The 15,707-nt window shown below is 37.7% G+C and overlaps 1 protein-coding gene across 1 annotated transcript in view; it reads left to right on the top strand.

Moving 5' to 3' along the window:
* Window positions 1–15,707, top strand: part of LOC307146825 (uncharacterized protein) — an 83,587-nt gene that overhangs the window by 28,155 nt on the left and 39,725 nt on the right. Inside the window, 2 exon segments of the mRNA XM_079851127.1 lie at window positions 1,923–2,012; window positions 9,762–9,805. Coding sequence (XP_079707253.1) covers window positions 1,923–2,012; window positions 9,762–9,805 — 134 coding nt within the window.

The following is a 15,707-nucleotide window of genomic DNA, read 5'->3' as shown; positions in this document are numbered from 1 at the left end:
GAAGAGGGCGGAGCCTTTACACGAGCTTTGGATACAATAACAAAACACGCCAATAATCTCACTCATCCAAAATCTCAGAAATAACCAGTAGCGAGTGCAGCTTTACAGAGAGACTCAGAAGAGGGATGTCACCTGGACGTTTCTGAATAGTTAGTGGATACATTTATGTAGTTGTTGTGGATTTGATTCATCTCATCGACATGTTTAACTTTTACACAGGTTGACACAGTTCCCTGAGGTCTTTATAAGACAGATGTGACATGTTTTGATCAAATAGTGTTCAGTGGTCGTCTGTGCTGCAACGACAGAACAATTTGCATGCTTTGCTCGAACTTTTGCCATTGTGTTAGACCTGGTTACACTGTTGTCGCTTGTGAAAACCAAATGGTGGCGTTGTGGGTGTAAACATGCAGATTAAGGGCCGGTAATATTATAATAAGATCCTCTTCCTACGTCAGAAGGGGAACGAAATCTGATCGGCTTATTTTTTGACATGCTTGCAGAGAAAGGCTCACCAAAACAAAGTTACTGGGTGTTCACTTTTCACATTTGAAAACATTGGTTGGTAGATGCACCGGGACCCGATTATAGCACTTACACACGGAAAAAGTCTGATTTTCATGATATGTCCTCTTTAACCGCTAATCTAAAAAACCATTTGATATTCTGAGTTTAGTAGCCTTCTGGCTTGAAGTCATGATTAAACAGCTCTGTATGTATTTTGATTACAAACTATAATTTTGACCCCATATCTCAGTTTGTGAAAAAGCACGTAATAAAATAAAAGCCCTGCGTTTAATGGAAGGCTGCACTGGAAAAGGCAGAGAGATGATGTCCAGAGGGAACTGTGATCTGTCAATCACTGCTGTCGGTCTGCATCAGTTCCTGCTCGAGGGATATTTAGCATGGCTCCTGTGCCTTTGTTGAAGGGTTTAGGGCTGTCAGTGAACACATAACGCCTGTTATAGGCCAGACTCACTGTCGCCATGGTAACCGGTTTATGTGAGAACTGAGCGATTTCAGCTTTGCTGTGATGAAACTCTGCTCTTCTGTCCACAATATCAGATTATGTATTCCAGACCCTCTCTACAGCTCCAGACATTCATATATTACAAGCCTCAATCACACACTCGCAGCTTGAATGTAGGACATCCCATGCTGACTTTAAGAGGGGTAAAAGTGGCCTGTTAAAATGCCTGACTCTGACATCTCATCTGAAAATAAACTGCAAATGTGCAAACTTTTCTGAGTACCTATAAATCCATAATAGAAATGTCCTAGACATATTTTATACCAAAATCAAAGGAAATATATATATATATATATATATATATATATATATATATATATATATATATATATATATATATATATATATATATATATATATATATATATATACACACACACACACACACACACACACACACACACACACACACACACACACACACACACACACACACACACACACACACACACACACACACACACACACACACACACACACATAAATTATGCCTACATGCACATCTACTTTGGGGGATTTTCAAAATGTTTTTCTGTATTCTGACATTTCCCCCCAATCCTGCCCAGATTTAAAAAGAAAAATCTGCAAAAAATAAATAAATAATAAGAAAATGCTGAATTATGTGCTATATACTTTATATAGTATATATGTTTATATACTTTTATATATATATATATATATATATCCAATTGTTCTTTACAAGTGTGCATTAAAATTTAAATAATAAAAACTTTATTGTTTGTTAACTAAGTGCTAAATTGCATTTAAAAGTGCTTAATTGTCATGTAAATAATGATCAAATGTGAAAAATGTATTTCAGTCAGTTATAATGCTTTTTCATAATGCAGTTGTGCTCATTTATCAGGTTTGTGTTGATCTCTTCTGTTGTTAGAACGTCGGCAAGCGAATGTCCTGCTCTCAGTTCATCGGGAATCTGGAAGGACTAAACAGTGGCAATGATTTTCCTAAAGACCTCCTCAAGGTAATGCGCTGTATATTACATACATATCTCTTACTAAACTGCATTTTGAAACCGCACTGTTTGCATTATTGTGTTATTGATGGTAAATTGTCCACAGTGAGGTTGTTGGAGGATGTGCAGGTTTAATAGATGTGCGTATGCGTGTGCGACTGTGCGTGTGTGTGTGTGTGTTGGCACAGGTTGATTGTGTAAACACCTGTGCAAGCGTGTGACAGCAGTGCTATAGCGTTCAGCGCTGCTGTTTGTTATTTGAAGCAGGAGAGATCTGTGTCCCGGTGGGAAGCGATGACTCTTTAGTAGGTCATTTATTGGTTTATATTATTAGATTAGTGCTGTAATGTCATTGGTAGGAAACTGGGGATGTTTTTCTTCCATTCATTAACCCTGCAGGCACATTCTGAAGCTGATCAGATTAGTTCTTGAGTTAATTCTAATGAGCTAAACGAGGGTTAGATTAGTTTTGGGCTGTGTGTTATCTGGCAGCTGGACTCTGATGATGGCCACTTCATTTAAATGCTCATTTGAAGAGGCCAAGACGAAAAAATCTCGTTTTGATTCAGTGAGATTCAACTATATGTGAAGGTTTCTCATTTAACTAGCTTTTAAGAAAAGAAAAGGCAATTAAGAACTACAGTCATTTAAAATGCCCCTTTTATGCTTTTTTGAATATTACCTTTAATGCAGTGTGTAATATAACTGTTTATGAATGTAAAAGCTCTGTGTTAAAGTGTTAAAGATCAAAGTGCACGACAAATAAAGATATTGTCTCCTAAAAGAAAGACTCGATTCTGAACTGCTGAAACGAGTCTTCAGTAATTCCAGTCTCACTTCCGTAACATACATATATAACACATTTGCATAATGTCAGCCTGTGGTCTTCAAATAATATCATACTTTTTACTGCATACTGACTAATATTTTTGACCACTATTATGTGAAAGATAGCAGTAATGATCCCAATGCCATCATGTGACCTCATGAAGTTGTATGTTTTTATCTACCATCGTCCAGTATTTCACATTTTTATTTAATTTTTCGGATTAAACAATTGTCAGTCAGACGAAATAATGAATCAAGAATGAGATGTTACTAATCATCACATTTGGTGTATTTTTCACACAGGTAGTGAAAGGTCGTTGTGCATTTTGCAAAATGCATTCAGCAAATTTAATGTGGAACAGTTTTATACTACGCACATTATACAACACTCAGAGCTAGAAAGAGAACTATGACAGTATGCTGTTCTGAACAATAGTGGGTTTGTGTCGGATCCAGTCTGGTTTGCACTGACCCATCCTTCAATAATGGCCTCGTTTGCGAAGCTGCATCACATTGTGACCGTAGAAAAGCCGAGAAAATCCTGTTTTTCATGGCATGAGTGCTTTGAAATCTCAGTGCTCTTATAAAGCCACAGCAGTGAGGTTTATCTGAGGAGCTGCTTGTGTTTTAGTCTTCATCTTCTTGATGAAAACACTGACTCCTCGCTGGGATAGAAGCAGTTTGACAGTATGTGATCTTTCTGTTCATGCCAAGTGCTTTACAACAGTCTCTATAGCTCTTATGACGACCTCACTTTCTCTCTCTCTCTCTCTCTCTCTCTCTCTCTCTCTCTCTCTCTCTCTCTCTCTCTCTCTCTCTCTCTCTCTCTCTCTCTCTCTCTCTCTCTCTCTTTTAGTTTTCCTTCCCTCCGGCGATCCTTTTCTCTGTCCCTCGCAACATCAGTTCTCACATTCTTTCCTCCTACTCGTTCTCTTTCTCTCATTTAAACTCAACAGCTGAGCGGGGCAGCTTATATAAGCACATCTCACTCACACATTGTCATATAAAGCAAAGCTGTTATTGTGGGGTGCTAAATTACTGCATGCACAGGGTTATTGTTTATTATAAAATGGATTGTTTTGGCTCTGAAATCTGATTGGATGAGCAACTTTCAAAGACGACACACACGAGCAACTTTCAAAGACGACACACACACACACACACACCACTGATCACACATCAGAAAGATCATATTGATACGGCATGTTGCTTGACACCATCAAAACTGTAAATAGCCTAATCCTTTAACCATGGGTTCTTGTGGCTTTATTTATTTATTTATTATAAAATAAAATATAATAAATTAACTTTTTATATATTATATGCTTATTATACTTGTGTATGTATATATATATATATATATATATATATATATATATATATATATATATATACATATATATATATATATACATACATACATACATACATACATACATACATACATACAAAAAATAATATATATATATTTTATTTTATGTATAATTATTAAATATATAATAATTTATATAATAATATCAATTAAATATAATATAAAATATATAATAATATTTATGTTAAAACTATAAAAATAAATATAATAAATATAATTTATGGTAATGTTATATTATGGTGTGTGTGTGTGTGTAATCATTTGTAGATGATTTTGTGGTCCTGTTATATTTAGTGTATAGATTTATTTATTTACGCAGCTATTATATACTTTTTATATTTACTAATATTTACTTACTAATTGTATTTATATTATTATTTATGGTTTTATATTTTTTTATGTTAATACTATTTTATGTGTAATACATTCTTAAATACGTTTAAATATAATTGAATAAATCTAAATGTAAATATAATAAATATTATTTATGGTAATATTATATTATATAGTGTGTGTGTGTGTGTGTGTGTGTGTGTGTTATATTTAGAGTGTAGGTGTATTTATTTATTTATTTATAATATGATATATTGTTTTCTAAATAATTTCTAAATAAAAGTTCCTATTATGTTTACAATATGGGTGGACCGATCCAAGAGTATTTTTGCACATGTATTTTTGCACATGTAAAGTTGTTTTATGCTTTGTGAGTTTATATTCAGTCACATCTGTTGTGGAAAATGAGGTCAAATGCAAAGATTTTGTGCGTGTGTGCCCCGGAGGAGGCATTTATTTAGTGCGGCGGTGAAAGACGATGGGTTTGTAACTGCGTCTCGCACACGTGGGCTGCTTGTGGGCTTTTGCACACGCTGGTGATGAAGAGTGCTTGAAGTGCGTCGTCGTCATGGCGACGGAGGGGCGGGAACAAGGCCCAGGCACTGATAGGGTGGTCACGGGTTGACGGCGACCCATTTTACTGCAAGTCTGTCTGTGTAGTGAGATAACGACAGACGGAGAGTGGAAACAATTAGCTTTCTCCTGTTGAGCCAACTCACTGTGCTGAGACTGAGCGGGTGTGTGTGTGTGTGTGTGTCCTGCACTGATCAACTCAAACACAGTGTGCACGTCATATCGTCCACAACATTGCTCAGAGGTTATCAAAAATAACCATGCACTTTTTGTTTCTTATTTGTTACAGTGAATTTTGATTGTGCCAGGAAATGTTTATTTAAGTTGCTTCTAATTTCTTTTCATATTTTCGAGTTTTCTTTGAAACATCTCAAATCATCCTGGAGAACCTGATCGTCAGGTTTTGTTCATTTTGCTCCAGTGTTACGGACAGTAAATCAGAAGGGAAATTAACTTGATGTTTTTTTTTTTTTTGACTTTTTTTTTTTTTTTTTTTTGACTTTTTACACCAACAGATAAAAAAATTGTAGTTTTGGATATTAAAAATTAAATTTTAATAATATTTTAGGATGTTAAAACTATAAAAATGCAGATGAATTCTGCCCGAGATCTTTTTTTGAATATGTATTACAGGAAGATGAATAATAAATGAACCATATTTCGAATTCATGTTGTAGCAGTTAATAAGGGCAAAAAGTAAATCTATTTATACTTTTTTTTTTTTTTAATAATCAAGCAATTTAAAAAGAAATATATGCTTCTCTTTGCAGTTGTTTATATATATATATATATATATATATATATATATATATATATATATATACTTACACACACACACACACACACACACACACACACACACACACACACACACACACACATATATATTAAGACTGGTCAAGAAGGTCATACTGTATTTCAATCCAAAAGAAAAAAAAATCTCTCTTCTTTAATGCAAAAAAAGAATAATATTTCTTCTTATTTTGGTGTGAAATGTGATCTGGGTGTGTTTTAATTAGCTTCAGCCCTTTATATCTCGTCTCGTCTCAATGCTTTTTTTATAGACTACATTTTTATTGAATATTTTCCAGTCACACTTGTAGTTTTATGATGTTCTTTGTGTTCATCTCTCCCATAATTCCATAACTCCATGTTCTCTCCCTCTCTATCCCACCTCTGAGGACAAGTGCTGAATGTTAATCAGCATTCAAAGTAAAGCAAGCCGTGCGTGTGTGTGTGTGCGTGTGCGTGTGTGTGTGTGTGTGTGTGTGCGACTGTGTGTGTGTTGGATCGCTGTGATTGGCTGCCTGAAACCTGAGGGGGAGAGAGAGAGAGAGAGAATGAGCGAGCGAGAGAGCTTCATCCTCCTCCGAGTCTCTGAGATTTAGAGACTTTCCTTCTGCGAGCCTGAAAGATAAAACTGGAGGCAGACAGACAGAACACACAGGACAGCGCGAGGCAGTGGACGTTTTCAGATCATTCGTGGACACGTACCTGTGACTGTGACGGCCAGAGGGAGACCGCATCCACACACACACCCACGGACCAAAAAATCCATCAGCTCTACCAGGACAGATGGATCCCAGATGGACTGATAGATAAACGAATGCAAAGAGGAGGGATGCACATCTTTTGAAACCATTCGGTTGCAGACGGAAGAGAAAACATCCACCTGAACATCTCATCTGAATCTCAGAAGCAACAGGCTCACAGATCCTTCTCCCGGTCTTCATGTGGGATTGTTTGTGCTGAATTTGGGACATCATCTGGAGCGGGGACAGGTGTGGGGATCGCTGTGTGTTTGGGACATCATCTGGAGCGGGGACAGGTGTGGGGATCGCTGTGTGTTTTCTGACGAGCTGACCGCCTCGTTTTTGTGAGGGCGTTTCACATTTAATCCCGGTTTCCATTCGCCTCATTCCATCTGTCGGATCCTGGCTGTTCTTTCACACTTCTGAAAGCTTTGCTTGCCTTCTGTGCCATTGCTCAGTGTGTGTGTGTGTGTGTGTGTGTGTGGCATCAATGTGTAGCTTGTAGAAGTTGGCCCGATGGTGTTTGTGAGTGACCACTACATGTGTTCAGTGTCCGCGAGGGAAATATTGTCCATTTCAGGATCACTGTCATTTTTGTTTTGCTCGAACACACTCTGGTTTCAGTGGTTTATTTCTGAGTTTCCTCAGTCAGCGTCTCACAAACGTAACGTGTAGTGTGTTGAGATTGCCTAGTGAATCCCACAGATGGTCACAGACTCCCTTTTGCGTTGTTTATTACACTTTATTTACACCTATTTTTCTCATCAGTCTATCTAAGCACTTGGATTAGGTCATGTTCTGTTATTTGTAATCTGGATTTTTGTATCTTTTTTGTCTTTTGGAGTTACCTCACCTTTTTTCTGAAAACTCACTTCGAGATCTAAACCCCACCTGGAGTCCATAGTTTCCCATAGTGCACTGCGTTCTCTAGCATGATCGGAGTGAACAGTCTGCACTCGGCCGGGCGCTTACGCTCACGTTCGCTCTGCTCGGTCCGATACGGGCGAGATTTCCGCATGATGGACACGTTCCGTTACCCACGAACGCCCCGATCCCGATCGCTCAAACCTCTGGTGTTCCCGGACCTCCTAGGAAAAGCTCAAGATGGAAAGAACCACCCGCAGGCCCGCAAGAGGAAGAGGGTAACCCTGTCTCACACCACTTTACCACTCATCTGATCATCTGTCATGTTTGCTGCCCCAGAGGCCAAAAAATGACATGCTTGTTCCATGCATACATTATTCTCCACTATTGTTCTGACACAATTCTGAGTTTGTTTTAAAGTGATAGTTCACCCAAAAATGAAAACTGTGTCATCATTTACTCACTCTCAAGTTGTTCCAAACCTGAATGAGATTCTGTCTTCTGTTGAACACAAAAGAAGATATTTAGAAGAAACCAGTTGATGGAAGCCATTGACTACACACACACACACACACACACACACACAGAGGCAGAGTGAGATCAAATGCTCAGACCAGGTACCGGGTAGTTGAGTCAGAAGATTCAACAACATTAAAAAAAATTAGAACAATAAAAAACCTATACTGTGACAGAATTTAGTCTTTGATTAATGTCTAAATATATATCCAAATGCAACACCTGCTAAAAAATAATTATACCTGAAAACAGTGTTACCAACATTCTTTTGTGTTCAGCAGAAGAAAGAAACTCACACAGGTTTGGAAGTACTTGACAGTGAGTAAATGATGACAGAATTTTCATTTTTGGGTGAACTATCACTTTAAATACCTTGTGGAAGAGTAGTGTACTTATAATAGGAGAATAGATTGACTGGTTCATTTACACAAACTAAAAGAAAAAAAACTTCTTTTGATTCCAAATTTAAAGTACACTTATAATACTCACTATTTAATAGTGTGTGTGTGTGTGTGTGTGTGTGTGTGTGTGTGTGTGTGTGTGTGTGTGTGTGTGTGTGTGTGTGTGTGTGTGTGTGTGTATTTTTTTAAGGAATAAAGTCAGCACATGTTCAGTTCTCAGTTTAGTACACTACACTCTACACTCTTAATAATGGAGGTTCTTTATTGACATTGATGGTTCCATAAAGAACCACGGAACATTTCCATTCCACAAAAGGTTCTTCAAAGTGGAAAAAGATTCTTTAGATTATTAAAACTGTTGACTGAAAGGTTCTTTGATGAACCAAAAATGGTTCTTCTATGGCCCTGATGCTAAAACACACATCGAGAAGCTTTATTTTGAAGAATGCAGCTGAAGTTGTGCTTGAAATGAACGTTGGTTTGTGGAGAGATTATGAGCTGTTGATGCTGAGGTTTCTTCTTTCTAGATGAAAGGACATATAGAGTGAATAATATGCTTATTAGACAGCCTCACACATGCATGTTCATCTTACCATCTTAAGGACATACCATAGACTTTTATTGCTTTTATATAAATCTCATTATTATCCCCAACCCAAGCCACAACTTTGCCTTTTTTAGAATTTAATAAAACAAAATCACATTGAATTAATGAATCATTGTCATTGAGAATGTTCTCATATGGAGGTATTATCAAATGTAGGGACAGGATTCCACTGTGACGCAGGTGTTTTACGACTGACGTCCACACACTCGTCATTTACACTGATGATGTGTCAATGAAGTGCTAATGATCAGTAGGAAACAGCCTTCTGTGATTCGGTTTTAATAATCTCTTGTATTGAAAGAGAAGATTTTGTTTTATTTTTATTTTTTATTCTTTTTAAAAAAACATTTTGTTTGTTTTATTATTGCCTTATATTAATATGTAATATTTCTGTTTTATTTATTGATATTTTTGCCGATATAAAATGGAAAAAGTTGAGATTTTTTAGTTGTAGAGTTAAATGAATGCTTTACTGATTATTAGGTATGGCCAGAATGACTTTGCAACTGTGTTTGAGTCAGATGTGTTTATTTTGGGGTTTGTCATCTCTCACGGCCTGATTATGATGCCAGTTACAGCAGAATATATATGATGCAACTCATACGCAGCCTCTGAAACCAAACTCACAGTCATTCACAGCTTAGGTGTGAGTGTTACTGACTCTCTCTCTCTCTCTCTCTCTCTCTCTCTCTCTCTCTCTCTCTCTCTCTCTCTCTATCCCTCTATCCGCAGGCCCTGTACAACTCTATTAAAAATGAAAAGCTGCAGTGGACAATGTAAGTGTGTTTTCTTCCTGCTTTCACTGATAATAACTGGAAGGTTGTACAGTAGATGCAATGTGCTACTACCAAACTACCCACGTCGAAACACGAGTCAACTGATTCTGACTGCCCTTACTGAACACATTACCATGGTAACCATTGTTTCCTCCAAAATAGCGCAGTTACTGTCACTATTGTAAAATCTGCAACTATATACAGTTACAGTATTTGCTCATGCAAAAGTTGCATTACCAAGCATCTACCAAAGTGTTCTTGTTTGTTTTCTCTTGCTCTTGCTAATATTTAGGCCTCAATTTATTTGAATTGCATATATTTCCACACAGTTTTAACATGCACAAACTTAATGTGATGTATATTTATTGAAACGGGATCTCTACACACCAAAAAATAAATAAAAAATCATAGCGTATTTGCATCTATTTGGTTTTATTTTAATATTCATATTTTCAAAATGCATTTATTCAAACTGCTTAGAATCAGCATAAATCTGAACATGAAAGTATGAGTATGATTAAAATATGGCTAGCTGTGGATATTTAAGCAATAATCGGCTTGAAACCAATTGGATTTATTGATGACAAATTAGTAATATTACAGAATTCATTCCCGTTTCATCTATGCACGACTGACAAATATGCATCACATTAAGTTTATGTTAAATCTGTGTAATGCGTATGAATGGAAATTGTATATGCATTTCAAATACATAATTCTACATCTTAAATTTCGGTCTATGATTTGTGTGGTGTCTAGACATTGAGCGCAAGTCTTTCAGATTGATATACGTGTCCATTTTATGGTCTAGCAGGCCCGAGTGCATGTTTGATGGCTTGGAAAGTAAATTCATTGTTTAATAGTGATGCTTTATAACTGTAATAATTTTGATGTGATTGCCATTGTAAATGTTCACACGGCTGAAAGATACACGAGTGATGTCACAGGGGGAAAGTGGTTCCAAACAGTGAAACAAAAGCAGGTTTAATTCAGGCCATAAATATGTGAATTGTTTGCTGGAAACAATATTGTGTCAGAGCTGGCTATTCTCTCTCTATATATATTCACACTCACCAATTAAAGACCCTGGCTTTCCGAGCGCCGTTGCTATGGTTACGGCTCCATGGATACCGCTGCATAGTTACCGCTCGGCTCTGTTCTGTCGATATGAATTCACCCCCTCTCTCACACACATACACACACACACACACACACAGAGCCCTAACCTTGTTCTCATCCACGCGCCCACACACACACACACCAGAACGCTCTTGAAAGGGTCCCGTTCGCATCCTGAGCAAAGGTGAACCCACAGACACCTACTGCAGCTCCCAAAATAGCCTCCCCCGTCCCTCCCTGAGCTCATGAACGAGTGCGCAGCAGAGAAACGCCACTTCATCCGCATCCAGCGGCTCAAACTTTGATTCTGGGATCTTGTACACGTGTTTTTATGCCTTGCTCTGTGGTGCATTGAACATTATTTTTATACATTCAATGTTGCTGTGTCTTGCTGGCTGCCATAGATTAGTTTTTGTTGAAATTCTGAGAATGACTTGATAGTCTTGGGTTGAGAATGATAAACAAATCTCTATTATTTTGGATTTGATGTCTTTGTTGTCTAGCAAAAGCTTTTATTTATATATAGCTGTCATAATAGATTAATTCTGATTGGCCAATGGTGTGTTTGAAGTTTGAACAGTAAAATATTTTTGTATAATGCGTGTCTTTTCACATCAGTGCGATTTATAATGGATGGTAACACTTCATTTTAAAGGGGTCCTATTATGCCCTTTTACAAAGTCTTGATTTTGTTTTTGGGGTGTACTAGAATATGCTTTCATGCTTGATTATTCAAAAAACACATAATTTTTCACATATTTTACATTATTAACTGCTCCCCTCTCTGCAGTTTGTCCCGAACGCATTGTTTTCAGTGAAGCCCCTCCCTCCGAAATACAAAATGTGCTGTGATTGGTCAGCTGGCCCAGTGTGTTGTAATAGAGGGTGCAGGTATGACGTCACTTTGTAGGCCAACCGGCTGTTAGCATTACGCTGGTTCCCTCGACAAAAACCCAATAGGATTTTCCCATAGGCTTTTGGATTATCGCTAAAAACAATCTCCGTAATCAACAAAAGTGTATGATACTTGCACGTTTTGTCCATCAAGATAATTATCACAGACAACTTTTATGAATTTTGGACCCTAAATGCAGTCGGCAGAAGTAAAATGCTAACGGTAGGCTATAAACGCTCGACTTCAACGTCACCATCACTGAGCTTCCGACAACTCTTTCAGTTTTTATCTAAAAACATTTTCCCAGGACGTTTGAGTTAGAATAGTTACAAGAGCACAATTATAAACAGAACGAGTGTATAAAAGCAGACTGAGTTTACCGGTTTGGCGTGATGACGTTTAATCTCCTCGACAGACTCTGTTACTCCCATCTAGCCACTTTTGTTAGCAACCGCCTTTTTCAAGATAGCTTCATAAAAATCATGAGTGGGATAAAACTGATGTATTTTATGTCATAGAATAAAATGTGAAAGTGTTTTGAGCTTGTGTTCAGCACAGACCTTATTTCAGCCATTTAACCAAAATCCCATAAAAAAATATTGACTTCGGGATTATGGAACCGGAATTGCTAAAATGCTAACTCGCTTCCGTGATTTGGCCTACAAAGTGATGTCATACCTGCGCCACTCTATAGACGATTCCGGCGAAACTACCGGAAGTAAGCGGGCGCCATAACTGAGCTGTTGCTGGGTAGCATTGCGCCATTGCCTCCTATTGGTTTGGTTGCGTCCACTGGAATAAACAGCCCGCGATTTACGACTGTCACTAACGTTACATCTACAACTTTCCTATTCTTCCTCTGCAGAGTTATTTGTACAGTATGAGTGTTGTTAATGGTCTGTGAAAATCGGACAGGTCCTTTTAGAACTATGTGTTTATCATCTGGTAGAGTGTGCATTATTTGACCAAACCATCCGGAGCTCAGATAATTTTGACCCTCTATCAGTGACCTGTAGTTGGCATTTTGTTGATCATCGGATGCCAGGCGAAGGAGAAAATACTCTTGAATACCTTTAAAACAACATAAGGGGCGCGTTGGGGCAGTAGAAACATTACTGTTATGTCTGTTGTTAATGTTTGATTTGCTTGACTGTGACTCTCACTCTGAGAACCAACAACGTTAGCAGTTAGCTGTACCTTACCCTTTCCTTTTGAAATGTGAAAATGAGATAAATAATGGTCACAAATGAAAAACATGAATTCGTTTATTTGATATCATTCATTTATTTATTGTTGCCAAATGGACAGATCTTTTTATAGTTTCCTCGTTAGCTAGCCTAGCTAGCATAGTTATTGCCAAGCTATTTTCATAAATAATCTGTAAGATCGTTTGTACCTTCATCTCTGACTGGAGGCCACTGTCTAACATCATCAACCCAACAAGTCATACTGCCTGGCTGTAGCTGTCATCGAGGGTGCGTTATCACGGAGGTTTGTTTACATACCAGTAACAGCTCAGTAATGGCGTCGCCACAAGATGGCAGCCTACACAGAACGCTCGTCGGATTCGTGTATTGACAGCGTTTGGCGTGTGTTTGGGAATTGTCCCGCCCCTCCTAGAGTTCTGCTCTAGTGTAAATATAAAGGATGGCGGCAATTTCAAACCCGATTCAGACCCTGACAATGTTAACAAACAAGAGGAGCATCCAGAATGGATTTCATGCACCGACTTTGCAAGCGCGGATTTCACAGGACGTTTCAGAGTGGTATGTTTTTCTTGTACATTATAGGTACGATGTTATCCACCATTTAATCATGATATTTGTCTGAAAACTATGGTCATACAAAGTAATCAATCTCAAAAACATGGTTAATTCTCCTAAGGAGTGATGAACAGCCTTGCAAAAGTGAGAGCTTACAAAGCCATAGTAAACAACACTATATCAACACTAATGTTGGCTAGCAGCAGAGCGTAGCAACAACATGAAACTTATAATTAGAACTGTTAATAGATGCAACTACAAATAATAAGACATACTTACAAGTTGTGATCCACAAACAACAGATTGTCCCAACAAAGTGGAAACTGCTTTGTTTCAGGAGAAGCTTTTGTGTGTATCCTGCGTTATGGTTCTGGAAGCTGTTCTCCGTAAAATGTGCAGCATGCAGATAAACATCAGGATTATAATGTTCAGGAACAGTGTTTAAAATAAATGTTACCCACGTTAAGTTCGTCAGCCGTAGGAAGGTCAAGCATACGAGTTGTGGACAAAGCAGCAGCAGCTCATCCAGGCCTCGTCTGCGTTTCTGCATATTCAGAGGGCAGGGATTATTTAAATGAGAAACATTATGGATTCATAAAGCCCAGAAAAATGACTTTGTAGTCCAAAATGAGCCGTTCGTTGCGGCTCTTGAAAAGGGGATTCTGCTAAATAAAATATCTCTTTTTGGAGTGGACTTTGATCTTTGTAACCTTGCAGATCTTTATTATGCTCAAGCGGCAACATTATACGTTGCAGTGTTTGTCTTGTTTTCTATGTGGTAATGACATATTTTTATTAGCAGAAGTTTTAATAAATTTAATATATTATTACTTTTTATGCGTTTTCTTTTGGGGGATCTTTGTTTTTGCGATAATTACCAGCTAAACTGTACACTACCGTTTTTTTGTAAAAATGTATTCCTGTGATCAAAGCTGAATGTTCAGCATCATTACTCCTGTCTTCTAATATGATGATTTGCTGCTCAAGAAACATTATTATTATCAGTGTTGTGCTGCTTCATATTTTCATGGAAACTCCAGCAGAATAAACCCGCCGTTCCTCAGCCAGGAGCGTTAATGAACTCTGATTACCCGACACAAGACTCTCATGCACCGCATTCATCACGATGTCACAAAATGATCAATATTGAAGTAATTTTCCCCTGTGTGAGAGGGAGAAAAAGAAGAGAGACTGGGACAGAGAAAGGCAGATTCAGAGGAGGGGTGAAAGGGGGGAATGAAGCGGTTCACTGATGCTGAGGAGAAAACACTGGAAACACGTGTGGCCGTGATCAGATTCACTCGTATCTGCTGTTCAGGTGTGTGTGTGTGTGTGTGTGTGTGTGTGTGTGTGTCTGTGTGAGAGAGAGAATGTGTGCTTACAGGATGTTGGAGAGCTGATGATGTTATGTGTGCATTATGTTAGAGAGCTGATTATGTTTTTGTGTGCGTATGTGTGTTTGAGTGTGTGTTTACAGTATGTTAGAGAGCTGATGATGTTACTTTGTGTGTGTGTGTGTGTGTGTGTGTGTGTGTGTGTGTGTGTTTTTACATTATGTTAGAGAGCCGGTGATGTGTGTGTGTGTGTGTGTGTGTGTGTGTGTGTGTGTGTGTGTGTGTGTGTGTGTGTGTGTGTTTGAGCATACAGATGATCAGTCAATATGTGAGAATTGCTCGCTCCTCAACAGGCGCTCCTGTTTTCCCAGCATGCCGCTCTCTGAATCTAATCATTCTGCCCTTTCCTGATTACGTTTCACCCGGTGTCTGTTCCTTTCCTCTGCTTTGACTCTTTCCCTTCCACTTTTTCTGTCTCCTAGTCCTGGATGATATATTGAAAATTCACAATATATATATATATATATATATATATATATATATATATATATATATATATATATATATATATATATGCCTATATACTTGTTTTAGACCTTTTCAGTGACATTTAGAACATTACAACAGATTTTTTAGTGTTTGTGTTTTTTAGTGATTTAAAGATATTTACGAAATTCAGCTTTAAAAGTTTCATCTTCTTGAATCAGTTCAAGCTGTTCGCTACAATCAATTAATTCAATTATTTATAGTCTCCACGTGGCTTTATTCAAATGTTGCAATACAATTTCGAA

The sequence above is a fragment of the Squalius cephalus genome (genome assembly GCF_949319135.1).
Source record: "Squalius cephalus genome assembly, chromosome: 19".
NCBI classification, from domain to species: domain Eukaryota; kingdom Metazoa; phylum Chordata; class Actinopteri; order Cypriniformes; family Leuciscidae; genus Squalius; species Squalius cephalus.
Note: the sequence above shows the minus strand (reverse complement) of the source record. Positions and strands in the feature narration are given on the sequence as shown.